At 40.9% G+C, this 27,515-nt stretch overlaps 1 protein-coding gene across 1 annotated transcript in view; it reads left to right on the top strand.

The window, feature by feature from the left end:
• The window catches only part of UNC80 (unc-80 homolog, NALCN channel complex subunit), a 124,160-nt gene that overhangs the window by 28,576 nt on the left and 68,069 nt on the right, over positions 1-27,515 (top strand). The window contains exons 15-25 of the mRNA XM_059476229.1: positions 1,125-1,272; positions 2,636-2,784; positions 5,267-5,433; positions 6,139-6,240; positions 8,170-8,378; positions 8,888-8,994; positions 9,473-9,572; positions 13,254-13,426; positions 19,092-19,304; positions 22,686-22,821; positions 24,777-24,910. Of these exons, the coding sequence (XP_059332212.1) occupies positions 1,125-1,272; positions 2,636-2,784; positions 5,267-5,433; positions 6,139-6,240; positions 8,170-8,378; positions 8,888-8,994; positions 9,473-9,572; positions 13,254-13,426; positions 19,092-19,304; positions 22,686-22,821; positions 24,777-24,910 (1,638 nt within the window). The remainder of the gene's footprint in view (positions 1-1,124; positions 1,273-2,635; positions 2,785-5,266; positions 5,434-6,138; positions 6,241-8,169; positions 8,379-8,887; positions 8,995-9,472; positions 9,573-13,253; positions 13,427-19,091; positions 19,305-22,685; positions 22,822-24,776; positions 24,911-27,515) is intronic.

Raw genomic sequence — 27,515 nt, 5'->3', positions numbered from 1 at the left:
GTGCCTCTTCCTCACCTTGTGTGCTTGCAGAAGGGAGCATTTTCCATGACTATAGTGAGAGTTTACTTATCCCATGGGATGTGTGTGAACCACATTCTTCTCCATGGCTTTGGTTATCTTGAGCTGTGCCAACAGAGCTGTAATTAGATTCTGGGCTCTGAGGCTGATTTCTCAGAGATGGATTGGCTGCTCTGTGTCCTTGCAGTGTTCTTGTGTTAGCTAGATTTCCAGGTGCTGCAGGAGTGGGCATAATTGGATAAGATGGATGAGAGAGTCCTAGTGGTAGCAGTAGAAAGGCTCTGCACAGAGCACTGGTTGAACAGGTTCCATATTCATCACCATGTCAGATAGAGTTTTCCTTTGGAGCTGAGCCAACAAAGCATTTAGACCTATGCATAACATCAAGTATAAATAAATAAGTCTCTTGGAACCAAGATTCTTATCAGGCCCATAGAATTGAGGAAAACATTTCTCTACATGTGTAAGTCTGCTGCATTTTCTGTGTGTTTGTCTGGCCAAACTGCTTTGCATGCAGTGTTTGTGTTGACTGTGTGGACAATCATGTCTGAGTTTACTGGAAAGTTAAGCACCCTATTGTAGATAACAGGAGAGTTCATGTTTCCTGTAGAGATGATATTTTAGATTCTTTTAACTCCAGGCTTCATGGGGTCCCAGTAGAATGGCTAGTTTTGTGATAAGAAGTTGACAATTAATAGTTTTTAAGTAAAAAGTTAGTGTTTTGTAGGATTTAAATTGGATATAGGGGCATTCAATAGATTGGGTCTGATCTGGAGGGTGAAAATCATATGCCTGAGGCTAAGAACCTGTTCCACCAAGGCACTGAGCATTGACAGAGGTGGTGCCTTCCCAGTTCATTTACATCCAGTGAGACTTTGCTTTGGGGTTGGGCACAGGAAGAGAGGACAGGAGATAGAGCTGGTAGTGGCTTTATCACCACCTCAAACAGTGGCACCCATACTTTGGTGCCGAATTTCTTGGTGGCTCCAGAGGTGAACCTGTTATGGGACCATTGACAGACAGCTAAGTGCAAAGTCACCTTGTTCTTGTTAGCAAAACTTGAGCTTGTACTTTGATGTGATATGATTTGATGGGCACTGTTGCAGGCCCAGAACTGCCTGACCAAGCTGTACAAACTGGACAAGATGCAATTCCGGCAGACCGTGAGAGATTACGTGAACAAGGATTCTCTCAATAACGTGGTGGATTTCCTGCATGCTTTACTGGGATTCTGCATGGAGCCAGTCACTGACAGTGAGTACTCTTGGCATCAGTCACTTGTGTGTGTCTTAAACTGTGCCATCACACTTGTGTGTCTTAAACCGTGCCATCAGAAAGAAGCCCCATTCCTGTCCTCCACAAACTACAAAATGTGATTTGCTGTTCTCAGAATATATAAACTGAATCCTTAGGCAGTGGAGGCAAAGCTCTTTGGATCTGACCACCTTGCCTCTAGATCTTGTGGCACACAATGCACCTGACATTGAAGGGCTCCCTTTGATTCATCTTACCTCTTGTTCATGGCTTTTCACAGAAGAGATTTTCATTGAACCATGCCTGGGGCAGGAAGTTTTCTGCTTCATGACATGACAAGGCACCAGGGGGAATGGCCAGTTTAATACACAGTTTTTTCTGAATAAGGAAGTATAATGGAGCTTTAAAACCCTCTGGGTGCCTCAGAGCTTAGAAGGCAGCAGAGTAAGCAGCAAGAGCTGCTTGAATGAATGAGAATATGGACACACATGCATATGCCTGCAGTTACAAATGCATGTGTGTACATAGGGGGGTTTGAGGATTTTTTAAAAATCCTTTTTGTTGTATTAGAACAATTAAGTATTTATGCTTGGTCACTGCATGAAGCAACATTCAAGAGTGGCTGTTTAACAGAGTAGGAATAGCTCCTCTGAAACACTCAGAGTCTGACTAATTTATTAGCCTGTCTTTGGTGCCAAGAATTTCAGGGAAAGCATCAAAGAACTTTATATAGCCAGCTTTCATGAGGAAGATTCCCATATGACATTTCCCTAAGTATTCATCAATTATTGACTGGCTTATTCTTTGAAACATGACAGCCTATGCAGCTCTTGAGAGTCTTTTCTCTCATCTCAGGAAACTGGGATGTTTTTTGTAATTCATGTAAATGCGTAATTATTTTTTGAGTGTTTCTGAAAGTTTGGTGTTCTTGTGCACCTTCCAAGAAAAGCATTCCTATAGTTCAGAAGATTTTTGTTTCATGGGTGTTGTCACTTTGCTGCTTAATCAAACACCTCTTATCCCTTAGAATGGTAACTAGAAAAACTGGAGTTATTCAAATTTGAAGCCTATTCTGCACTTCTCTAAATGAGAGATGCCAATGGAACAAAGCTAGGATTGTCCTGATATTTTCAATCCTTTTTCATAATGCATCTATTTCTGGGAAGTACTTCATATTTATCATTCATTTTACCCTTTGTTTCTGCTATATTTTTTGTGGAGTGGGGCTGAGAGAACTGAGCATAGGATATTAGGTGGGAATATGTCTCATATATCATAATCATAATTCCTTTATGTGTGTCTTTAAGCCCTCCCTTTTAAACTGTTCCCAACAAGATGGTTTGCTTGTACTTGAATTTTACAGATAAGGCTGGATTTGGGAATAACTTCACCACAGTGGACAACAAGTCTACAGCCCAGAGTGTGGAAGGTATTATTGTGAGTGCCATGTTCAAGTCATTGATCACTCGCTGTGCATCCACCACACATGAGCTCCACAGCCCAGAAAACCTGGTAAGCACTTGATACCAAGTTAACAAAGTGATTGTCTCCCTGTACTGGGCACTAGTGGAGCTGCATCTCAGAATCTGGGGACACCCTGAAGTTTTCTCCCTAAAAAATGGAAATGGGGCTGGGAAAGAGTCTGGAGCACATGTCTTATGAGGAACAGCTGAGGGAAACAGAGTTGCTTAGCCTGGAGAAAAGGAGGCTCAGGGGAGACCTCCTTGCTCTCTACAGCTTCCTGACACAGATTGTATCAAAGTGTAGGTCAGTCTCTTGCCCCAGGTAGAAGTGACAGGACAAAAGGAAATGGTCTCAAGATGTATCGGATGAAGTTTACATTAGATATTAGGAAAAAATATCTTCACTGAAATGGGAGGTCAGGTATTGGAACAGGCTGCTCAGGGATGTGGTGAAACTGATGCCTTGAGAAGGCTCACCTGGAACAGAGGCTAGATAGTTAAAGAATAAAGCAGGGATTTATTAAAAGGCCTCAGTGGATGCACCTTGGGCAGCACAAGAGCCCAGCCAGGGCTGCACCCGAGATGAACCCAAATGGCCAAAAAATGGACAACTGGTCACAGGGTCTCTCACTTTTATAAGTTCTGGTCCATTTGCATATTGGAGTTAATTGTCCAGTTACAGCTTTAGCCCATGCAGTCCCATCCTTCTTGTTTTTCTCTCTTCAGTCTCCATTGTTTGTGCTCTTGGGCCTGAAATTTGGATCATTTGTCCTTGGTCCCCAACTAGAGAAGGAATTGTTTTGTCTCCCTGCTCTGTGAAGAGAGATTACCATCCCCTCATATGAAAAATATAAAAGCTCCAACCAGAAGTGATCAAAATAGGATTGTGATCAAAATCACTATGCCTGAAGGGATTTAAAAGATATGAATGTGAAGCAGGGACATGGTTTTTTGGTGGACCTGACAGTGCTGTGTTAATGGTTGGATTCAAGGATCTCAGCAGTCATTTCCAACTTCAGTTACTCTTTGATTCTAAGACAGCAGCTGCAATGAATCACCTTTCAGCAAAGTCAAAGGCAGTTCACTTGGTTAACCATGTGGCCCTCTGGTGCTAGACTGTGTGAATTACTGAACAGCATCTTGGTAGATCTTCCCAAGTTTTAGGCAAACATTCAATTTACTGAACACGTGGAGGAAAGGAAGTGTTCCTTTTTACTATGCATGTGCTGTCTTCCCAGAGCAGTCAGTAGACTGAGTGACATAAGTGCTCTTCTCCCACATTGGTGTACCCTAGCAGCTTGTCTCAGGCCATCTGCTTTATTGTCAGAAATTAGGATTTTTCGTGGAAGCAAACAAGAAATATTCTTGTATTCCATCGTTACAGCAGAGCTGTAGAGACACTGAAGTCCAGCTAAAGGGGCAGTAATGCTCTGTGAGAAGTAAAACCACATAAATGCCTTGAAGGAAAACCACATTAATACTTAAATCAGCAATGTAGTCTACCTATGTCCAAATCCTCTAGTTCTTATGGATATTCCTCCTTTGGAATGTTTATTGTAAGAGATTATTTGGTGGCATACAGAAAAACATGCCCCATTATTGGACCTAGATTAGGAGCACTAAGGGTAAATTTTTCTTATAAATTGTGTTTCTTTCTAGAGCCTGTTTTAGTGTGAAGCTTATCCCTAAGGGTAACACTGTTAATTGTGACTGTATGAAGAATACAGCATGTAGAGCATGTGTGCAGATTTGTTGTTGCTTTGTCATTGTTTAAAGTTAATCTTGTCGTCAATATCCTGCTTTAAAAAAAAAAAACCTTAATCAGGATACAGGTGAAATTATAAATTTGTTGAGTTTTTTTTGTTTGTTTGTTTTTGTTTTCATTTGTTCCTTGCTGAGAATTTTCAGAATAATCCAAGGTCTTTCAGGAAAGCTCACAGATCAAAATTCAAGCCCTGTAAAACTGTTCCCTCCATCCCCTTGCCCCCTCAGATATAGAGGTGATTTGCACATCACAGATGTGTATGGATGTTCAGAACTAAAAAGGGCTTTGAGTGTAGGAGGGAGGTTGGGGAATGAGTGAGTCATTCCTCTCTCTTCATATCATGTGAAGCTCTAAAATAACAAAAAAAAAATCCCAATATATCCCTGGTTCTGAAAAAAACATGCAGTTGTTTGCACTCTACGTCCTCTCACATACACCTGAGGTATTTTGTGTCTTTTAAGTTTGTGGTCTAGATGAATGGTATAAAGCAAACTTTAAGTTTGTATCTCACTCATTTCACAGGTTTTCTTTTAGCCTCTGATACCTCTCCATCTACAATATCCCAATGCAGATCATGTTGTTCTGCACTATGAGTTTCCAGCCAAAAACCACAAACCATACACCTGAAGAGTAGATCACACAAGAGCCAGAGGAGAAGTTATGGCCTGGTGAAGTACCTCAGAAAGTACTGACTCTCACTCTTCTTTAGAAACTGCAGACTGAATTTGTTTTTTTTTTTTTTTTCCCATGGTGTCTTGCTGCTCAGGGCTTGTACTGTGATATCCGACAGCTGGTGCAGTTTATCAAGGAGGCCCATGGGAATGTATTCAGGAGAGTGGCACTCAGTGCCCTCTTGGACAGTGCTGAAAAGTTAATACCAGGAAAAAAGACAGAGGAAACAGAGCAAGAGCCAAAACCTTCTGGGAGCAAAAGGTGAGTGTCAGGAGGGAGAAGGTAAATGACTGACTTGCATATGACTCTATGGCTATCTGTGCCAAACACAAATATAGGAAGTCCCAGAGGATTGTTTTATATTTAGAGCTTGTCAGTTCTTGATGTACAGACTTTTGCTGTGGCAGCAGCCTCCTTTAAAATTTAACGATCTGAGACTGCAACAAATTTGCAGAGAAAATCATTGGCAGTGTCATATAAGAGGCATAAGAGAACAGGAAACACTGGGACAAGGGGAGGTTAAGAGAACTAAGAAGCACAGTGTCACTCCCAAAACACTCAGTGCATGTACTTTTTAATATGCATCCACATCCTTTGGGATGTGTACCTGTTTTTCTGACAGGCAAACCCTGGTATGCAAAACAAGTCCCAGAAGAAATCTAATACTGACATGCTTCTTTATCAAAAAGAAATTTCCTCTGGTGCTTTGAGGAATTTGTCATATTAAAATGTTGAGAAGAAGGATTAAGAGAGTTGAAAAAGTCCTGAAAACCTTCGCTTTGCTGCTAGGAGCTGAAGCCTTTTTTTGGGAATAATATGTGAGTTGCTAAGGAGAGAGTGCCTCTCTAAAGCTACTTTGCAGGTTTCCATGTGCAGTTCTGTGTGATGACCATGAGATGGGCCATCCATTTGCTTTGGCTGACTATTTATCTTATGTAGATCTTATCTTTATCTTACCTTGTGTAGATCTGAGGCAGGAAGTGTCATCATTGACAAAGGGCAGGCCTCAGCTGCCCCTGATGAGTGCCGGAGTTACGTCTCAAGCCGCCCCATGCAGACTCCAGAGCAGTAAGTAAATATATAAATATTGAATTGTTCAATGTGTTCATGCCAGCAACTCCCTCCTGGGGTTGGTGCAAAGGGGCAGGAGAGCAGACTCACCTGCTTGGATGGTACAGCAAACTGTTGAGTGTCTACACAGGAGCTTCTGCAACCAACTGGGTAATGCCTATTTTCAGTGCTGCCAACTGCACCCATCCTGATTTTGGTAGGGAAACAGCAGAGGTTTGCAAATGACAATGCAGGAGATTTGTCAATACTGTGTACCATGCTACCAGAACATGTTAATTCCTCAGAGATTTAACCACTACTGTTCTCAAAGATTCGTTTGTACTCCTGGGTGAGGATTTTATTATTTTTCAGCTTCCATGTTGTTGCTCAGAGGCATTAATACTTAAGTGAGAGCCTGTCCATTCCTGACCTGCCTTGGGCTCTGAAGATTGCTGTAGTTCCCTTTTCAGCACAGGGAATCAACCAGCTGTTGGCATTGTACATCTGAAATCCATGTCCAAAGAATTCTGCCATTTACTATTGAATTAAACTTAGGCAATACTCTTGAGAATTTTAGAAAATTATGCAAATGGCCAATGATCACTAAGTAATTTTTGGGCAAGTCATTTAACTCCTCTGAATACATGTGTGTCTTGTTAAAGAGCTTTGAGATGCACTGCATGAAGACATTGCTTGCACAAGGGCCCAGAGCTCTACATCACATCCTGCCTTAACTGAGCCTGCAAAGTCTCACTATTGCTGAGACAGCAGGGATAACACAAAGCCTTTTACTGCTCTGCAGGATTGTAGCAAGTTGTTCCTCTCTGAGCCCTGCCATAGCTGTGGGACATCTCAAGAATATAGTAAAAAATGTTGTCCCAATTCCAGTTCTAAATGAGCTGTCATTATGTTCTAAAGCTTTCGGCTACAAATGCTTGTAGAAATTACTAATGTGGTCTTAGAAGTGTAGTTCATTGTGACATAAAGAAGGTGGTTTACTTTCATGTGTAGAAACTAAAAATTGGAATGACCTGTTCAATGGATGTTGGGAATGGAGAGGAGAGCTTAAACAAGTCCTTCCTTTGACTCAGATTTCTGGCAGTGACTCTTTTTAGGGGCAGCCTGCACCACAGATTGCTCTCACTCCTCGCGTTCTTAGTAACAACCAATTAGGTCTATTACAAAATGAATTATTTATTTAATGGACACAAATTTAACTGTCATAAGATTTTGACTGATTACTTACTACACAGGATAAACAAAAGAAACACTACTAGTAGATGAACATTTTGGTGCACTGTAGTAATAAGGTACCCATATGACAGCTAGAGAAGAAATACTTTAGATTAGGATTCAATGCATCTTACTATCTGTTTCTGGTGGGGCATACATAAAAAATCTTTTGCTCTCAATTTCTGGAGAAGTAACCACCAGGATGCATCCAAGCCTGGGGAAGGAGCCCTACAGGTTTCCAGGGAGTGTGTAGGAGACTTGTGCCTCCATGAAACTTTGTGTAGCTTTTATAGTTGTAAAGTGTCTCTCAGTTAAGGATTGCTCACTTATCTCTTTACACCTCGCTCTCAAGGTCAGGGATGTACACTGTCTGATAATAACCAGAGAGAACTCCCTTTTGGGCATCTGTCTGGCCTGGGTTATCTCACCCATGTGCACCACGTGTCTGATGGACAGAGCAGATAAGCTGTCTATGCTAGAGGGGGATGATGTTCTGCCACAGTGCCTAAGGGCAGAAAAGATGGTTATTTTGTGTCTTGAACAACACTGAGTGTGTTGTTATGTCCCACTAAGAGCAGTGTATTTGGAATTCAAAATGAAACAACCTCAAGCAATAGAGAGATTAGGAGTGTGCTGCAGAAAGGAGATTTTGTTTCCCTGAGCATCCAAACTTCACTGAAATGCAGTTGATGCTTTGCATCCCTTCTGTTCCAGTGATGAGCAGATCCAAGGGGCCAATCTGGGACGCAAGGACTTCTGGAGGAAGATGTTTAAGTCACAAAGTGCAGCCAGTGACACCAGCAGTCAGTCTGAGCAGGACACGTCCGAGTGTACCACGGCTCACTCTGGAACCACCACAGACAGGCGCTCCCGCTCTCGCTCCCGACGCATCTCCCTCCGAAAGAAACTCAAACTCCCCATAGGTAAATGTATGTCTCTTTCTATTCTATATACCTATTGCATGTGCAGAGAAACATAGCTAGACATAGCTGGTTTAAGGAATCCTGCAGCACAGTTCCTTATTGTCTGTATATTCTCCCAAAAGAAGCTGTGATTGCTGCTCGCTCCGTTTTGCAGATGTGGAAGTGAGGCAAAGGGAAATGTAAGCAATTTGCCAAAGAGATCAGGGGATATTTTTGTCAAAATAGATTAGTGAAATTTTTCCTCTAATGTAATAGGCTAGTACTGTAATCCCACAGGCACTGTTCCTGTCTGTGGAAGAGAAATATTCCAAATTAACATTTGTTTGACAGAGAATATTCTGTTACAATTCCCAGGACCTGGCCTTGCATAGTAGTTAATACATGTTACATGAAAATGTTACCTTATGCTTGTCTCTCATTTTCTCATGCCTTGGTGTGGCCACTGTGGAGAAATAGATTATTCTAGGAAGAATGCTTAGATTTGCACTGAGTGGCTCATTCTGTGACAGGGAACTGGCTGAAGCGCTCCTCCCTCTCTGGCCTGGCTGATGGGGTGGAAGATCTCCTGGATATCAGCTCTGTCGACCGTCTCTCCTTCATCAGGCAGAGCTCCAAGGTAAATGTGTCAGGCTGGATTACAGAGAGCTTAAAAAGGCAGGATCTGGCTGGTTTTAGCTGCACATGGGAACATTTTTATTCAATATGGACTTTGCAGCTAACAAGACTGTCAGAGAAGTCTCCAGAGTAGAGCCATGGCAATTTGACACTGGACTTCTGTACTTCAAGGTGAAGACTAGGTTAAACTTACACTGCTCAGGTGCACTCAGAGGAAAGCGCAGGCTCTGTCAACACTTGAGCTTTAATTTTTGGTCACACTTCTCCTGCCTTCTTTGTCCTTCCACAGCCTCTCAAGAAGGACCAATCCTTTAAGCAGAAAGCTTAAAAGATGAAGTGCTTCAGCCTATGTAAATCCATGCCCAGACCCAGCTGTGTTACTCTGGTGACCCTCACGGCCCCTCTGTAGATGTTTGTGCCCAACCAATGAGTGTCTAACCAGGTTCCCCAGGCTGACCAGCCCCTCTGTCCCTGCACAGGTGAAGTTTACCAGCGCAGTGAAGCTGTCAGAAGGAGGGGGGCCAGGAGGAGGCCTGGACAACGGGCGAGACGAAGAGGAGAATTTCTTCAAGCGTCTTGGTAAATGGCGCACCTGCCGAAGACACCCATCCAAGCTCCATCACACAGAAGAAAAAGATGGTTAGAAATCAGGGTTCTCGTCTCCTTTTTGCTTTCTTTTTATCATTTTTTTTTAAATATATTTCTTTCTGTATTTTACCCCTTTCCCTTTTTTCCTGCTTTCTCCATGGTTTTTGTCTCCATCGTAGCCTTCTCCAATTTTTTAGTCTTTGTAACTGTTTTCTTTCCCTTCCTTCTTGCTTTTGTTTTGATTTAGAAAAAAGCTGTGGTAAATTTTTTTTTCTAAAAAAAATATCAGATTATCCAAATAAATTATAAAATACAACATTTGGGCTTTTAAAATCAAATCAAATTTGAAATTTAATACTTGCTTCAAAGCACTTATTCAGTTCAAAATTAGGTATGTAAATCTTCTGTTGTCCAATACAATAATTCCATCTGTTTTTTTGTTTAGTTTTGTTTTTTCAATTTGTAACTATTTGGCAGTTTTAGCAAATATCAGCACAGAAATGGAAAACCCTACACAAACCTTGTTGTAATTATCTCTTTTCTTCTGTGTTTGCATGTCTAGTCTCTGCATACCATTTGTTAGGGATGCTGTCCCTTTTTCTTAGCACACAACGTAAGAATAGAAACATTCCTTTTCTGTTCCACAGAAGTGTATTTAATTGTTATGTATTTTCAAAGTCAGCAATGTCTGAAAAGTGCTTTTATGAATAATGCAAGGTCATGGTATAATCTGTTTTAAGATATCATGCAGTCATTGACATGCTCATGTTGTCAGCTCAAAGCACATCCTTCTTGCCAGGGGGATAACCTTGTCTCTTGAAGTTCTGTTACTTTTTTTTTAAGGCAACACAAATGGATTCCCAAAAACACACAAAAAGGAGTCAATTTTATTTTTTAACATGATTTCTGTAGTTTTATGATATGCTACATTTTCTGGCATTATGTTTGGTTTTCTTCTGACATTGCACTTTGACATTGCATTGTGTTTATTTTGCCATCACCTGTCCCAGGCCTGCAGTGTAATGCATTTAAGGCATTTTTAAGGCAAGTGATAATTGCAAAATATAAGCATATCTTGTCTCTGTAAACGGGTCATTATCTGCCACTGATGAATGGTGGTGCCTTTCTGTTAGCTCCTAGATGAAAAATATTGTTCCTTTATGAGAATGCATCAGTTCAGCACCTTGTTGTAGTCTGGCAGCATTCCCTAGCAACGGAAGAAATTTGTTTCTTCATCCTCTGTTTTGTGCTGAAGTGGGTGTGAAATACTTCCACTATATTTTAAAAATGGTTAGAGATGGCTGAGGGGCAGTGAGAACTTTACAGAACTTTACAGACTGCCACAGCTGTTTCTGCAGTGTGCCTGTGAGATGACCTTCATATTTTGCCGTAGAAAATTACTTTTTTTAAAATCTTGCTAATACAAGAGTAATAAAAGTTTATGAGGCAAAGTGTGACAGTTAAGGAAGCTGTATCACTGTATCTACAAGGGTCTCTGATACTCAATGAGAGCCACATAGCTTTAGCAAAAATAGTTGTATCTGCCCTCTGTATGTCTGTGCTTGCATGTGCACAGTGATATCAGAGCCTGTTCGTGGTGGGACAGTTTATAACCCAGTAGAATTCTACAGCAGCAGTACACTGAGCCTTCAAATTTCCAGTGCTTCCTTATCTTCCATATAGATCAGTTTTTCTGTGCTTAACAAAGGGAGAATAAAAGCCTTTTAATGGCAGATGGGTGTACTGTTAAATCCCTCAAGATCTGATCATAGGCATTATCCTGGAACCTCTCTCTGCCTTCTCATTTCTGTCATTCATGGTGTTATGCTATTACTTTGCTCTTGTGTTTTTTTCATGTGGTGTTTCCTCCTGTGTTTTTGGGTTTTTTAACAGCAGACCAAATTTAAGAGGTAATGCATAAAGGAGAAATAAATTGCATTAGAAATTATAAAAGGTAGAACAATTTGTGACATTATTTATGAACTGTAATCTTCGTTGTGATTTATCATGTAGACCACTGGAAATTCTGTGTTACAGATGTATGTAAGCATACATATGTGTGTGTATCTGTATGTGTGCATATGTATACATATATCTACACATTCATGTGTAAAAATATTTATTTTAAAGTAAATAAATATTTAACTATACCTCTTTTTACCTATACTAAGAGCACATAGACAGGGATAGAATTACAGTGCTTTTATGTGAGACCCAAAATGTTCCTTTGGGCACTTACTGAAGATGCTGTTATAACAGTCATAGCAGGGAGGCTCAGATAAGATATAAAAGCTATAAGAAAACAGGAGGACTTGGAAGGATGTTTGTAACTGCTCACATGTGTAAGTGTTCTACTTGTTCTTTCCACTTGGTTTGATCCATTTCAATGGAGTATTTTCCCAACATAGGAACATTTTGTTTGCTGGTAACTAGGTACAGCTTCACTGGAGAAAAAAAAGGACAAGGAATTTGTAAAGAGGTCTCTTGAAATTTTATATACTTCTGTCTTCAAGGGAAAAGTGAAGATCTACATTGTTATTTTCTGTTGTGGTTTTTTTTTTGTGGTGCATAAATTCTTTCCAAGTAATTCTAGGAAGTGAGTTTCAGCCATCCTTCTTTCCTGAAGTAGACAAAAAGTCCTGTAGAGCTGATGTTTTTACTCTTGTCTTTCAAGTTATCTATATTTAAAACCAATTTTGAATTCTCTACTCTGTGTTCTCTTCTTTAGTGCTTTTTCCTTCAGTGTTCTGTAAACTTTTGTACTTTTAGATGTAAACAGGGAGAGTATTATGGGCAAAGAAAGAAAGCCCAGAAACTGACTTTCCTTTTTTTTACCAAACACTTTGACCTTCAAACAGCTTTCCTTGTTTCTAATCTGTCTTTCTACCATTCTCTCAACTCTATCATTACCAATTGCATAATGATGTTCTGCACTAGAAGTGCTAATTTGGATTAGTTGATTTAGGGTGTGAACTCTATACATAGAATTTTAAATTGTCCCCAGGGTGGGATGCCATCTTCATTTTTGAACTGAACTCTTTTCCATCCCAAAACATACAAGACCCTTCAAGGGAGAGAGGCTGGAATGATGAAATCTAGGAGTTGAGGCCAGTCTCACTTTCCTCTTCACTCTTGTGGCAATTGCAGATGTTTGCCTGAAAAAAGTGCTTGATTTCCACATAGACTACAAATTCACTACTGTTTTTTCTGTCCTAGTAGATATGTTACTAAACTGATCCATGAGAAATAAGGGTTATGCATGCTGCACTTTAAACTAAAAGGTAATAGAGAAGTAAGTTAGGAGATTATTAAGGAAAAAAAAGAACTGTAAGCAAGATGATCTGTGTTAAACAGGTGGGGAGGAAAGACAACATCCTAGTTCACCTGTGTTGGAGTAGCTCCTGGGCTTCCACACTGAGTATGGTGGGACTGTTCTGGGAAGATATCAGTATGACCAATGCCAGAATCTGACTAGCTGTGTGTCTATTTCATGGAAGTCAGGAATGTTGCGAAAATGAACCTGTTATCTTCAAGATAACACAAGGAGAGAAAGAGATTTACACTAAGGCTGTACTCATCGAGGTTTTTGTTCCCCATTTTTTACTGGTGAGAGACTGTGTTCCCTTCTCTCTACCCCTCCCTGCATCCCTTCTGTACTCTCTCCCTCTTTAGGTTGCCACAGCTTTGATGATCACTTGGCCTCCAAACAAGAAGGAGGAAAATCCAAGAACGTTGTGAACCTGGGAGCGATCCGCCAGGGCATGAAGCGCTTCCAGTTTCTGCTGAACTGCTGTGAGCCAGGCACCATCCCTGATGCCTCCATCCTGGCAGCAGCCCTGGACCTTGTAAGTGATGATTGCTCTGTGGTTTCCTGCTGAGAGCATGTGCACACGTGGTGGTCCACTGTCATTCACTAGTGCTCCTCGTGCCCCACAGACAGAGTGTAAAGCATCACAGCAATGCCAGCTGCTGCTGGTGGTGTTAGCTGGAGTTTTAGCATCTGTGAGTGGACAAGTTTGCAGACAAAATGGATCTTTTTTTTATTACATGGCTCCCCATAACTGCATTATTGCCAGTGCAAAGCTTGTATTGTTGTCTCAGTACTTCTCTCACAGACGCTCTGTTTCTGCTCCTAGTGCCAAACTAGAGAATAAAGATTGAATAACTGCTTGGAGAGGTGCAGGAATTCCCCTCTTAAGTTCTGACAGAGTTTAAGTGCATTAGGCAACACTGAGCTATTAGTTACCAGAGCCAGTCAGTGGAAAAAAAAATTATATCACAGTATCCTTGCTTTTAAATGTGGATATTGCTGATTTGCCAGTGCAAATCAAAGTGACGCAATTCAGTCCCTTCTTCCTGATATTCTGTATCTCCTTCCTTCTTATCCTTGCAGTTGTGTTTTTTAACAATCCCTCCCATTTCTAAAGCTGTGGCCTTCACCCTGTGATTCATGAGCCAGTGGGGCTCTGTGAGGTGTTTATGTGACAGGCAAGGAGTGTGACAAATACAGCTGTGAAAAACCAGTCAAATATTAGCAATTTCTCTGCATGCTGCTTTTTACTTCCTTCTCTAAGTGTTTGGCTGTGTGCAAGCTGAAAAAAGAGTAGAAGATTAAAATCCACATGCTCTCTATCCCTTTTCTTCCCATGCCCCACCTCTCACCTGTGTGACTGCTGTGCCATTTGTGCACAAATTCAGTTTTTTTGCTCACTGCTGGAGGTCTCAGGCTCATGGACTCTGCCTTGCTGCCCTGACCTGTGCTGCATTGCCTGCTCCATGGCTGTGGGGATGTTATGCTCTGTGCTCCTCTCCTCTGGACCTTCACCCTGCACCCTTGCTCTGCACATCCAAGCACATCTGCATTGGTGTTGGTCTGGAGTTGCTGTTGCTGTCAGTTCCCATCCAGCTCTGCTCTTTGGAGTGCTCCTCACCCATCTTCCCACAGACACGGCTTCCATTCACTGTTCCTCACACCTCCTGCCAGGGATTGCTGTTCCTCTGGATGGAAGCTGTGGGTGCAGGGGCTGACAGAGGGCCCTTCCTGGTGGCTCTTACCAGTCAGGGTTGCAGTGAGCTCACAAGGTGGCTTTCAGCCTGCTGAGTGTGTGACACTCAGCTTCAGTCCTCAAGGCTTCCAGGCTGCCACCCTGTTCCAAATTCTAAGCTAACACAGGAAGGTGTGAGGTGCATGGGCAGGAAAGAGCTCATTCCCAGCAAGTTTGTCACCTGGAGCCTTCTGAAGATGCACCTCTCTCTGTTCTGATAAATCAGATGGTAAAATGGGGTTTGGCAATTATGTCCCTTTTGCCTGTTAATATCTTACCTAATTTTTAAATTTCCCAAATGACTAAGCACAGACCAGCTTACTCTGCCCATGCATGCAGTCAGCTGGAAACTACCAGTCAGAGCGAGCTGTTTGAAGATGTCTGACTTCCAGAGCTGACTTCTACAAACTAAAATGTAACTGTCTCTCCATTCCACTGAGTGATGCAGAAAATGTTGGTATTAGAATTTCTAAAGGGTCTTCAGCTAAAGATGAAGGAAGCCTTGCTCTAACTATAGCCTTGGGAGGCTCCAAGTACCTGTTCAGTTGGCATTTTGTCTACAAAGTATGGGAGATATATAAAAGTTAGGCAGTCACATGCAGTGTATATCTTAAAAGGTGACAGCCTGTCATATCACAGTATTTCTTAATGGCAATGGAAAATTCCCACACTGTATGTCAGCAGAGTATACACAAAATTAAGTATTCTAGGTGTTTTAACTTCTGTTTCAGGCTTTTGAAGTAATAGTTTGAATCAGGTCTGATGCAAATGAAAAGCATCTTAAGTCATTTTATCCAGCCTGGTTGCTAAGGCAACCTTTAAAAAATGAAAGGCAAACAGTTCCAGTTTCAATTCTCCCATAGTTTTTCTGAGCATGCTTTATCATTCAGGTTTGCAGAATTCTATTCTTACAGCAACTTTGAAATCTTTGATCAGCCTGGATGTTTATTTAAAGAAATTAGAGCAATGGAACAAAAGATGCATCCTCATGGAGTGAATAATTTGTTTGTGTATTAAAATAAGTGTTGCCTTAGGTTTAGTGGCTATGCAGTTAACATATTTTCCTAGAAGCAGCATCCATACTTGACTAAATTTTTAAAACCACTATCAATATATGGATGTGAAAACATTCACTGATAATTGATACATTGCAGACAGCTTCATCTTTATGTGCCCAGATTAAATACAGACTTTGCAATAGTAAAATTGATTTACTTTGGGATATTTCAGTCTATGCTTAAGTTCATGTTGAGGGTTCCAATAAATGTTACTATGTTACCTCAAGTATCCTAATTAGACTGCTGTAAATGACTTGCCATCATTACATTTCTCCAATAAGATGTGTGAGCTCATTTGTTGTGACATGTAAATCTTTTATCCTTGTTGGAATGCAATAGTGGTGCTGTTTTCTGGTAGGATTGTGTTTGAGGTGACCTCTGAAGTACTGGGACAGTAGAAGCAAAGTCTAAACTGCAAGAATACTTTTCAATATCCTGGCTCCATGTCACCCTGGGTCTTTGGCAGACTGGATAGTTCCCATGGCAGAAATATTTCTCTGTGGAAGTGCTTATGCTTGGGAAGGAAGTCAGAGATTGCTACAAACAGGTCCCAGAGTAAAAGACTGGGAACAAAACCAAAGAACTGTGTCATGGATTGTACTTGACCATTTTGTAGATATAACCAGAGAGGTTTGAACTAATTGGAACAGGCAATTCTCCAAGACACTGATTAATAATTTACTTGCAACCTGTCTTCGTGTACCTGCTAAGACAACTTTCATGTCACATTCACTTTTGCTTAAACAAAGCAGAGCTACCCAGTCAGCACCTTTGAGAATACTCAAATTTACCTTGGCATCTGTTAAAAGTAGGTTATTGGTATTACATGCCCTTTTTTTCTGTCTTGAAGAGAACAGAGCCAAAAATGAATTTTTGTTCAAAGTACCATGTGAACTTTAAGAAGGGACTCAAGGAAAAGTACCACTGATTGATTAGTGCCATAAAAGTCATTGTTCATGACAACAAAACTGGACATAGGTACTCTGTAGTGATAAAACTGCAGAATCAGGTTTACATGGCCAATAATGTGATGCTGTGAAATTCCAAATCCACTCTGTATTTGGTTCCTTCCACCCAGGTCATTTAAAGCTCTTTAGAACAAATCAGGTTATCTGTTGAAAAAATTCATTGGGATGACTCAAATTATTAACAAAATGGCAAATTAATGTACATTTATACAGCACAAAAACAATTTCAAGGTGCAAGACAAAATAGCAGGTCTGATGTTAAAAGTGGGCTTGTGAACAGTTGCATAGGCACGGACAGACTTATGAGGGTATTGCTGCTGTGTCAGGTGTTGACAGTGACCACGGTAACTTGTGTTCTTTTCAGCTGCTCATCACCTGCCTGATTAATTTCTCTTCATTTGTGATGTGTTTCTCTGTTGTGTGAATCCATCTCTGTTCATTCTGTCACATCTTCATCTTTCTCTTGCTGCTGCTGCTTCAGGTTTCTGAGAGCCTCAGGTAAGCAATCACAGGGAGCTTGAGCCCTATCATGTTCCTGTATACTGGAGGTCTTTGCAGTGATTTTAAAATAATATAGTGATTTTTTTATAGAATTAATCCTGCTCCTCCCTTTGCCCCCATCCTACATATCCTCCTTTAATTGTGCTAGCTATGTGCTTTCATCGTGTTTACAACACTTTTCTTTACAGGATTCCAGTATGCTAAGAAATTTTGACCTCATTGCTAGTGAACTAAACTAATAGTAGACTAAGGCTGGGGCTTTATCTCTTCAAGTATGTCTCCATGGTTAAGGTTTTACTTTGTGAGAATAAAAGAATAAAATCCTCAACTATTGTGTTCCATAATGCATGTGATCAACAAGTATTTAGTAATGTTTTTCCAGTGCTAAATAGGGTAGTGAGTGTCTGCATTCAGCTTTCTGCCTTCTTCATCAGAACATCATGGCAGCTTAAACCTTCCTCTTCAAGAGAATTGCCTTTTTTTCCCCCCAATGTTTGTAAAAATGTGAGCAAAAGCTGCAGATGGATGTTGTGTCAGTAATTTCTTAAATCAAACTTAGAAGCATTGGTCCAAAATTTCCTGTTTTCAGTTTTTGATTAAAACACTCTTGGAGGCTCTATTTAATAAAGTTCAACAGAGCATCTTACAGGGTCTCAGGGCCTGTCTAGTATTTAGAGACCACATTTGACAAGCCCTTCTTTAAAAGTAGCTGCTGATCTGTTTAAATTTTTTAATTAAAGCTGTCAGCAGCTAAAAGTGTATAACACATGTTTGTGCTCTGTGAAATCCCTGTTAGTGAACCTTTTAAAGCCAGCTGGTAAACTGTAGGCATTGTTGTATTCTTAGTTTAACAACCTGCTGTTTGCAGGAGTTTTGGTTGTGGAAATTGCAGGAAGAAAGGGGAAAATTAAATGGAAATTAGGAAATCCATTTGCTTTTTAGTAATTTTCTGTGTCTGTAAGGATGTTATTTTGGCAGTGTAGTCTGCTGGGGAAAAAAACTACTCCTGAGTCTGAGCTACCCTTTAGGAAACAAAATTACTGTGTCCATTTTTTGAACATTTCTGGAAGTTTCAAAAGCATTCTTTATTGGTCTAACATGTCTCCTGCTGGGTGATTTAGTATAACCTAAGATGCAGTCAGTATAATTTCTTCCATTAAAGTGATTCTTTCAAGCCAGGGACAGGAGGATTTTCCTCTGAAAACTAGTCAGTCCTTTCAAAACTCAACTGCCTGCTGTTATATCAGTACTGAATTGTTAAGGTGATTGAAATTTGGGCAATGAAATTTTGTTGACTTACACCAGAGTAATGTACTTCTGTCTCCATGGGTATTAATTATAACCCCCAAATAGTCCTTTTCTTAGTTTTAACAAGCCTCCATTTATGCTCTCATCCCCAAGATTCAGAAGCAGAACCTCAAGTGGCAGACGCTAGGATCTGTGTGGCCGTGGTGTCATTTGTTCCTGCAATATTTGCAACCTCAGCAGCAAAGGTGGATCTAAAACTTGACTTGTTTGTACAGTAACAGTGCCATGGTGTCATTTGTTCCTGCAATATTTGCAAGCTCAGTAGCAAAGGTGGAACTAAAACTTGATTTGTTTGTGCGGTAACAGTGCTAGATACACGCTTCTGCTTTTGCAGTTAGGTGGTTTCTGAAGGAGAGCATTACAGAGGGGTATAATGTTCTTTTTGAGTTTATATTGTGTTTCTTCCTGCCCTTCTAGTGGACAGAGCAAGACTGCTCAGTGTTTATGAGCACAAGAGGTGAGATGATGCAGAGAGACTCTGGTGTCACCTTTTTATGGAGACGTCGCTCATACCGTGTGACTCCTTGGCAAGCTAGCAAAGCAGTTTTTAAATCACAGAATACTCTAATGTTCTGAGAGCTTCTCCAACGTGTGCTTTGCTTCTAAGGTGATTTTTTGCAAACGTTTCAGGAGGCTCCCGTGGTGGCACGAGCAGCCCTGTTCCTCGAGTGCGCGCGCTTTGTGCACCGCTGCAATCGCGGCAACTGGCCCGAGTGGATGAAGGGCCACCACGTCAACATCACCAAGAAAGGGCTGTCCCGGGGCCGTTCTCCCATTGTGGGCAACAAAAGGAACCAGAAGCTGCAGTGGAATGCAGCCAAGCTCTTCTACCAGTGGGGAGATGTAAGTGTTGGTTTCTCTTCTGCTTACGTTAAAAAATATGGCGAAATATGAAGGTGATTGGATCCTGTACAGATTTCAGTCCTTGTAGGGTGGGGATTCAGAAGCCTTCCTTCCCACCTGCACTTCACAGCCTGCCAGGATCCCCTGTTCTCCTAAGGGAAGTGACTTTGCTAGGACATGTTCTCCCCAAGAATCTGTTTGGCCCATTCTCCTTTTTCCAGCACTTGTCATATGTGAATGGCTAAGGAAGAAGGAAGATGTGGGCTGTGATACTATTTTCTATTTTTCTTACTTCCAAATATATTTAGCCTTGGGCTCCTTGAACTAGGTGTGGTGCTGTGTCTTTAGTAATGAGTTTCTCTTTGCTGTACTTAATTCAGTTTCTCTTTGCACCCATACAGACTGTTAGCACTTAGAATTCTTTGGCAAGGAATTCTACACAGCTACTATGAGTCATGTAAAGAGTTGTCTGTTTTTCTTTGGCACTTGAATCCTTCAAGTTTTATTTGATTGTGATCTCTTACCATGCAGGAAGGAGGCAATTGCCTTTATCAGGCCCTATGAAAGTCACTTGGAATTTCCTTGTAAAGCCCCCAGGATATAATTGCTGAACATCTGACATGTATACAGGTCATTTCTCACAACTCAAAATAGTGGGAGAAGTTCCTTTGACTGGTTTCAGATGTCTCCTGGAAGTGAGCTTTGTGCTTCTCACCTCTTCTGAAAACCAGTGGTTTTTACAGTGAGCACCATGATTCCCATCCCCCCAGAAAAAGAAGACATAAAAACCAATGCTTTTGGAAATTTAAAAATCATGTTTTGCCTTGCTGACTTGAATTCTTGTAAGATAAACCAACATGTGCTTCTCAGTGGAGCACATTGTAGGGAACCTCAAAATAAAGCTGACCACATTAATGCATTACCACCACAGAACAGCCCAGGGGACAATCCAGCTTGGGTCTTAGAACCTGAGCTTAGTGTCTTTGCAGATCTCCTCCTTCCATTCCTAAAGCCAACTCAGAAAATGCTGCCTGGTCATCCTACTCTCTGGAAAAGTCTCAAACACAGGAGATTATCTTAATAACAGCACAAATACCAAAGTTCCTTGAAAAAGTAAATAGGGTGAAGGTATTTGTTTCTGTATTCCATGAAGTCACTGCCTTAGCCTGACTCCTTTGAGAACTCCTGTTAAGTGGAGAGCATAGGATTACATGGTCATTGAATTTTTGCATGTTTTCAGAGAGCCAGAACTCTGAAAGCATCTCTGTTTGTAGATGCTATGCTTCTAGACATTCCCTTTTCTCTGATTCTAAAAAAAATGAAGACAAGAAAGACAGTAACTGTTAGAAGCCAGTTAAATTCCTCTTTAGCCATTCATTTTTAGCAACTGATATACCTGACCTGGAAAAAGTCCAGGAAGGTTTTCTTTTCATAATGTCAAAAGTATTACCATGTGATTCAAGGTCATAAGAAAGGAGCCAGGGTAATCTGATCATAGGCAATTTAGCATAATTGTCTTCCCCTTAACTTTAATGGCATCATAAGACTTATCTGGATGCATTCTCCATTCTAAAACTAGTGTGTGTTTGCTGCTGCTTAGGAACATTTCAGAAGGGGAAAGCCTTGCATTTACTAACTGTAAGATAAGAAAAGATTTGGAGAGTAGTTTTAGAGTGTGGATTATTTTCCTTTTTCTGCAAGGTGTCTTGCTGCTCACTCATATTTCTGATTATTCTCACTGAAGGCCAGAAGAGTTTATTTACCCCCAGCCTTCCTAAAAACCATCAGAGAATCACAGTGACTTGGACTGCCCATGGCAGGAAAGAACCTTTTAAATCAAAAGACCTGACTTGTTCTGCTGTCTTTTAAAATAATACAATGCTAAATCTATTCTGATCAGGTTAGTCTGCCACTTCCTTTGACTGCTTCTGTTAAAAGGACTTTTGGTTTTGCTTCTATGTTTGCTAGAAAACTGAAAATACAAAAAACACACTTCAGGAATTCAGTGCTCATTAAATGGGAAGCTGTGGGATTATGTCTTACTGCTTTAACATTAGGGTGGGCTACACAGCATAAATAATACATGATAAATTACTGTTTTATGGCGTGCAGAACATTTCTTCCTTTAAATGCTGAAATTTCTTCCTTTAAATGCCTGAAATATGAAAGGAAAAAAAATTGAGATGTGTGCAATTCCTTTAGCAATGTACAGGCTCAGAGATAGCTGAGATTGACAACTATTTGTGTCAGCATGCAAACCACAACAATATCAACTCATTCTCTTTCTGTAGCAGAGTCTACCCTTTCCCCTGTTGCTGGGTTTCAGAGGAAGTGTTTAATAGCAAGAATAAGTGACCATTTATGTATTTCTGTGTCACTTCATCCACAGGGGGAAAATTGCGTTGTGCTGGCATGACCATCAATTCTGACTTGTAAAATATTTAGAAAACCTCCTTAGTATCTTTGTCTAAAACTACCTCATACTGAAATAGACCAAATGAATAATGCTGATGAAAACTGTAATTTAAAACATCTCTCCCCTCACAAAGTGATGACCTCACAGGATAAAATTTCACATACTTATCTGTGTTCTACTCGTGCATGTGCAGCAAAGAAAATCAAGACAGTTCTCAAGAGCTCTCAAGTGTCCTAGCAGGAAAGCAATCTCCTTGCTAACACACCCTTACCTGGAGTTTGCTGACAACACCACAAGGGCTATTGACATGCTGATAGTGATGCTGGCAAACAGCCATGATAAACAATCAGCTTAATCAATCACTTTAAACAATCAATTCCTCGAGGATGTAAGATGGAAATCTGACGGACTCTGCTCTTTCCGTGGATCCTCTGTACACCATTATCCCTGCACCTTCCGAGCTCCTCTAAGCACTTATAGCTCATTTCTGGGAATTGCATCAGTGTGTTTCTCCTTTGAAGATGGAAGCAGGCTTTCCCATCGGTATTTAACTGTCTTGTGGAGGATATAAGGACTGTTACTGGTTTCCTAATTCACAGCATGTTTTCTTTAAAGCAGAAGACCTACATTCTCAGTGGAAAGACTTAGCAAAAACCTGGAATAAATATATCAAAGAAACAAAGAAAAGTGGAAGAAATTAATAGTTCGCAATGACCTAATCTTCTGGCTGCCAGTTTGGAGGGGTTTATTGTTTAACTAAATTTACTGAAAGTTTTCATCCTGAAATTTTGACATCCTGACACTTTGCAAATTTTTGTTGACAAAAAGGGGGAAATAAGTTATAATTTTGACAGCAGTTTGTTCTCTACAGCCCTTTTCTCCCCTTTAGACAGTAAAAATAAAGCCAGGGCGCTGTGGTAGGGCTGAAATCCTCACGTGCCGTGCTTGTGTTTGTCCATCTGCAGGCCATTGGTGTCCGCCTCAACGAGCTGTGCCACGCGGAGAGCGAGAGCCCTGCCAACCTGCTCGGCCTCATCTACGATGAGGAGACCAAGAGGCGCCTGAGGAAGGAGGATGAGGAGGAAGACTTTTTAGATGACAGTAAGGAGACTCCCTTTACTACAAGAACCCCTGCTTGTAAGAACCTCTGCTTTAGGAGCACTTATTATTTTTTTTTCTCTTTTCATTTTATTGCCACCCTATTACCGCGCCTGAGTGGGCGCAGCTGGTGAGAGAGAGACGGTGAATCTTGTTTCTTGAATCAGAAGGCTGAATTTATTAATATATTATATAATACATTATAGTTATACTAAAAAGAATATAGAGAGAGGTTTGCAGAGCAGCTAGGCTAGCTAGGAAGAGATAGAAAAGAATCCACAACAAAGCTGTGGCCAAGGACTCAGTCCCCTGGCTTGCACTGGTGATTGGCCCTTAATTATAAACATAAAACATGAACCAATCACCAATCAAAATAGGTGCCCCTGTTGCATTCCCCAGCAGCTGATAATAATTGTTTACCTTGTCTTCGGAGGCCTCTGGCCTCCCGAAGACACAGAAATCCGAAAGAAAGGATTTCTGTGGAGAAATGTCTGCGACACCACCCAGCTTTATTTCCCAGTCCCTCACTTTCACCCCAGCTTCCTCCCCTGTTCTTTTTGCTGTAAAACATGACAGATGTGTGACAGTACGGAAAGACTTGGATGGGAAAGGGAAGGGGAAACCAGAAAGTGAGCTGCAATTCCTGCACACAGAAACTGCAGTTGTAAGCAGGGTCATAATTTGTTTCTTGAGCCTTGCTGTCACCTGAGTGTCTAAAGTGGTTCAGGCTCCATTCCTCACAGTTACTTCTGCCAAAATATTTATATAAGAGCAGCCACTTCTCAGTTTCTGAACATTGAAGGGTCAACTCAGCTGATGTGAATTGGCACAGCTTTGCTAAAGGCTTTCAAATCTTGACTTCAGTATAGTGCCTGATTTTCAGGCAGAAATTTAAAAAAAAAAGCATCATTAAAAATCTGTATAACAGCTAGATGATGAAAACACATACATTTGTGCCTTGTGGAAGAGCTGTGACAGATCACTGATTCTGAATGTCTGTATAGGCATGCAAGTTATAGCAAGCCCTGTGAACCAAAATAAATTGTCAAAACACATCCTGTTGTAGCTGAAGGTGGTAGCAAACATGATGTGCTCTTTTAGACCATTTGTGTATGCATGTGTGCTGCAGTTTACTGGTGCTTGCCTGCCTGTATTGTTGTTCCCCATTGGTTGTAGTGTTTTATCTTCTGCTTTCTCTCCCTGTGGTTCTGGATTTGTTTTTATCACTGCATAAAAGCCCAGTTTGGGCAGTGATATAGCACATGGATTGCTTGCACAATTACAGAAGCCTGACTTTAAAGGAGGCTACATTTTCCAATTATCAGGGTAGTAATTAATAATGATAGGAAAAGTATCTCTTTAACAGCTAGTCATAACTCAATTTATTTAAGATAATTTTCTATATTTGAAAGTAGTTCTTTTCCACAACAGCAAAAGATTTGACTGAATGCAAAACTGAAAAGGAAAAGAAGGGTATCTACTTCTTAACCTGTATTAGCCTTAAATGACATGTATAGAAAATGTCACAAACTTGTGGTTAGTTTAGTAGGTACTTCAACATAACATACTATAATATTATCCATGTCTATAATCATGGGATTATCAATGTATATAATATCAATGTAATCCAGTCTAATATAATAAAGAATACAATATAATAGACAATTAATATATAATATAATACAACATAATACAATATATAATTAATATAATATATAATATAATGTAATATAATATAATCAATGTAATATAAATGGTAGTATGATTTCATGTGCTGGTAAATCCATGGTTGCTATTTGATTGATTCTGTTTTAGTGTAGGCAAGGTGGCACAGAAGTGTGGGGTTTCCTGTTTTTCAGTGCAGCTTGCATCATGCACCATATGTGACAATGTCCATCACCTCTTGGCTCCAGAACTTGCATTAGCCCCTTGCTCATGACAGAAATATTCTTTCCTAGGCACTGTGAATCCTACCAAATGTTGTTGTCCCTTTGCACTAAAAATGGCAGCCTGTCAGCTGCTCCTGGAGATAACCACGTTCCTGAGAGAGACCTTTCCCTACATGCCCAGACCACGCACCGAGCCTCTTGTGGTAAGTGGCCCACACACTCTGGAGAGGGATTTGCCCACAGAATCCCAAATTCCAGGCTCTGAGGAGGGGCAGGGAGGGGTAGAAACTCCAGTGGATCTCTGCAGGGAGAAAGGAGCCATTGTGTGGTGAATAGAAGATGGTCAGGGTACATGAAATGGGTTGGTTAAGAAGGTAAGGCCATGGAAGCACAACGTGTGCTGCTGGAAGTTAAAGAAAATTTCCAAAGAGAGAAGAGGGATTGAGAAAAAAGGGTGGGGGACTTGGGTAGACTATAGGAAGTGATGAGCTGAAATGCTCACTAGCTGATTAGCAGTGGCCAGGGATTGGAACAAGACAGAGGAAGGGAATAGAGTGGTTTGCAGAGAATTTGCCAGAACTTTAAAGGTGCACATTGGTTTGGGTCAGACCCAGAGAATTGCAGGGAGAATGGGAAGAAAGGAAAGAGATGGGGACAAAGAAGCAAAGAAAGAAAAAAACTCCATGAGACTCAGAGGCAAATCCTGGCATAAACAGTAAACTAAATAACTGGTTAGCTGACACTAACCTGTGTCAGCTGTGAATAGCAGAACACATGAAAACAGATTTTAAGTGTTTCATTCTTGTGTGGATTTTCTTATGTCTATTACTGTTGTTTAACATTATTTTTAGCCTGTTGTTTCAAAAAACACACATGCACACAGTCATCTGTTGACAAGTTGTGAGAAGCAACTGCTCACTTTGAAAATTTAAAAAGGTTTATTAACCCTTAACAAAAACACAAGAAGAGGACTACATAAGGAAAAATTTGCAGTGCTGGGAACTGCCCTATGGGAAGATCAGGGGACATCTAAACTACAATAACTATACATGACTAAAGATTTTCTTAAATACTCACAGAATAGTAATCCCTTAATTGCAAGAGCCAATAATCTCATTATCCATCTGTAGCAAAGTTGAGTTGACTGTGACTCTCACCTTCAGAGGTGGTTAGCATAGAATGAGATGAGAATTGAATGGCTGATGTAGTTTCAGCTTTTAAGCCAAATTTCTTTAAGAAACCAGGATAAAAATTATAAAGAAAAAAAGAGAAGTTAAATCTCCATGAAGGATTTAGCTCTACTATCCTGGCTTTTGTTAATGACAGATCAAATTTTAGTCATGGCAATTATGCTTGACAGGCTGATTTATCTGGATAGCATTGTAATTAGGTTCTGAAAATGAGTCCAGAGGCTGTAGATGACCTCTGATGAAGTGGCTCAGCCCCAAGGTGTGCAAGAAGGACAGTTTTAAAAAGCAATAAATTCAGCAAAATCCTCCTTAAATACACTGGTGATATTACATCATGATAAATCACTGCATCCACAAGCAGGATAATACCATGGTTTAGAATTCACGTCATTAAGTACTTAGGCTTGGAACTAAGAATATGTTGGATAATGAGGGTCAACAGAAATCAGTGCTTTTATGTGAGCTAGAAGTGCAACTGGTTAATCACTTTCTAGACTTGTGTATGGGAGACAAGGAGGAGGAATTATTCTGTGAGCTATAGGTGAAAGAAACCTCAAGGGCACATTATGTAAGAGTCTGTAAGAAAAAATGGCCATAGAGTGCTGCTTCTAACTTTGTACAGAGGGAAAAAAAAGAGGCAACAGTAATTCAGATTAAAATATTAAGCCTGTATTTTTGGAGTGATGCTTCCTTTCCAAGAAGATCAGGTACATAATGTAATGATCCATATAGCTGGAGTTTCAGTAGAGCAGATCTCACTTCCACTGGTGTTTGTAGGCAGACCTGTTCCATAGGTAGGAGCACAGCCTTGGAGGCCTTGAAGAACTGAAACATTTTCAACTGAACTAGTTTTGGTGAGCTAGTTAACTACCAATAGAGCAGGCAGACTTGCCAAGGCTGTGGGCTGAGTGAGGTGCTGTGTGTGGGTCCTGACTGAAGTTTCACCCAAAGCCCTGGACTGATCATGGAGCAGATACAAGCTCATTTTGCTCACAGCTGGAGCCACTCCAAACCCACCTGGATGTGTTCCTGTGTCACCTGCTCTGAGTGACCTTGACTTGGTAGGGGGGTTGGACCAGATGATCTCCAGAGGTCCCTTCCAATCCCAGTAATTCTGTGGTTGGTAACTCTTCCATCCTGGCAGGTGGCTCAGACTGCTGCAAGGCCAAAGAGCAGTTGGCTTAGATGTGATTAAAATAAATCCCATCTGAAGCAGTTCTTCCTCAAGAGCTGGGGCTGCTCAGCCTGGAGAAAAGGAGACTCAGAGGTGACCTTATCAATCTGTACAGCTCCCTGAAAGGTGCCTGTGCTCAGGTGGGGTTGGGCTCTTTCACCAGGCAGCACTGACAGAATGAGAGGACACAGCCTTAAGCTGCACCAAGGGAAATACAGGTTATTAGGAAAAAGTTTTTTACAGAAAGCGTGATAAAATTCTGGAATTGTCTGCCCAGGGAGGTGGAGTCACCATCCCTGGATGTGTTTAACAAAGCCTGGATGTGGCACTGGGTGCCAGAGTTTGGTTGAGGTGTTGGGGCTGGGTTGGACTCGATGATCTTGGAGGTCTCTTCCAACCCAGTGATTCTGTGAATCCTGTGAAGCTTCTCTGGTTGCAGTGGGA

The sequence above is a fragment of the Ammospiza nelsoni genome, chromosome 7, assembly GCF_027579445.1.
Source record: "Ammospiza nelsoni isolate bAmmNel1 chromosome 7, bAmmNel1.pri, whole genome shotgun sequence".
Classification (NCBI taxonomy): Eukaryota; Metazoa; Chordata; class Aves; order Passeriformes; family Passerellidae; genus Ammospiza; species Ammospiza nelsoni.
The sequence above is the reverse complement of the archived record's forward strand: the minus strand, read 5'-3'. Positions and strand labels throughout refer to the sequence as shown.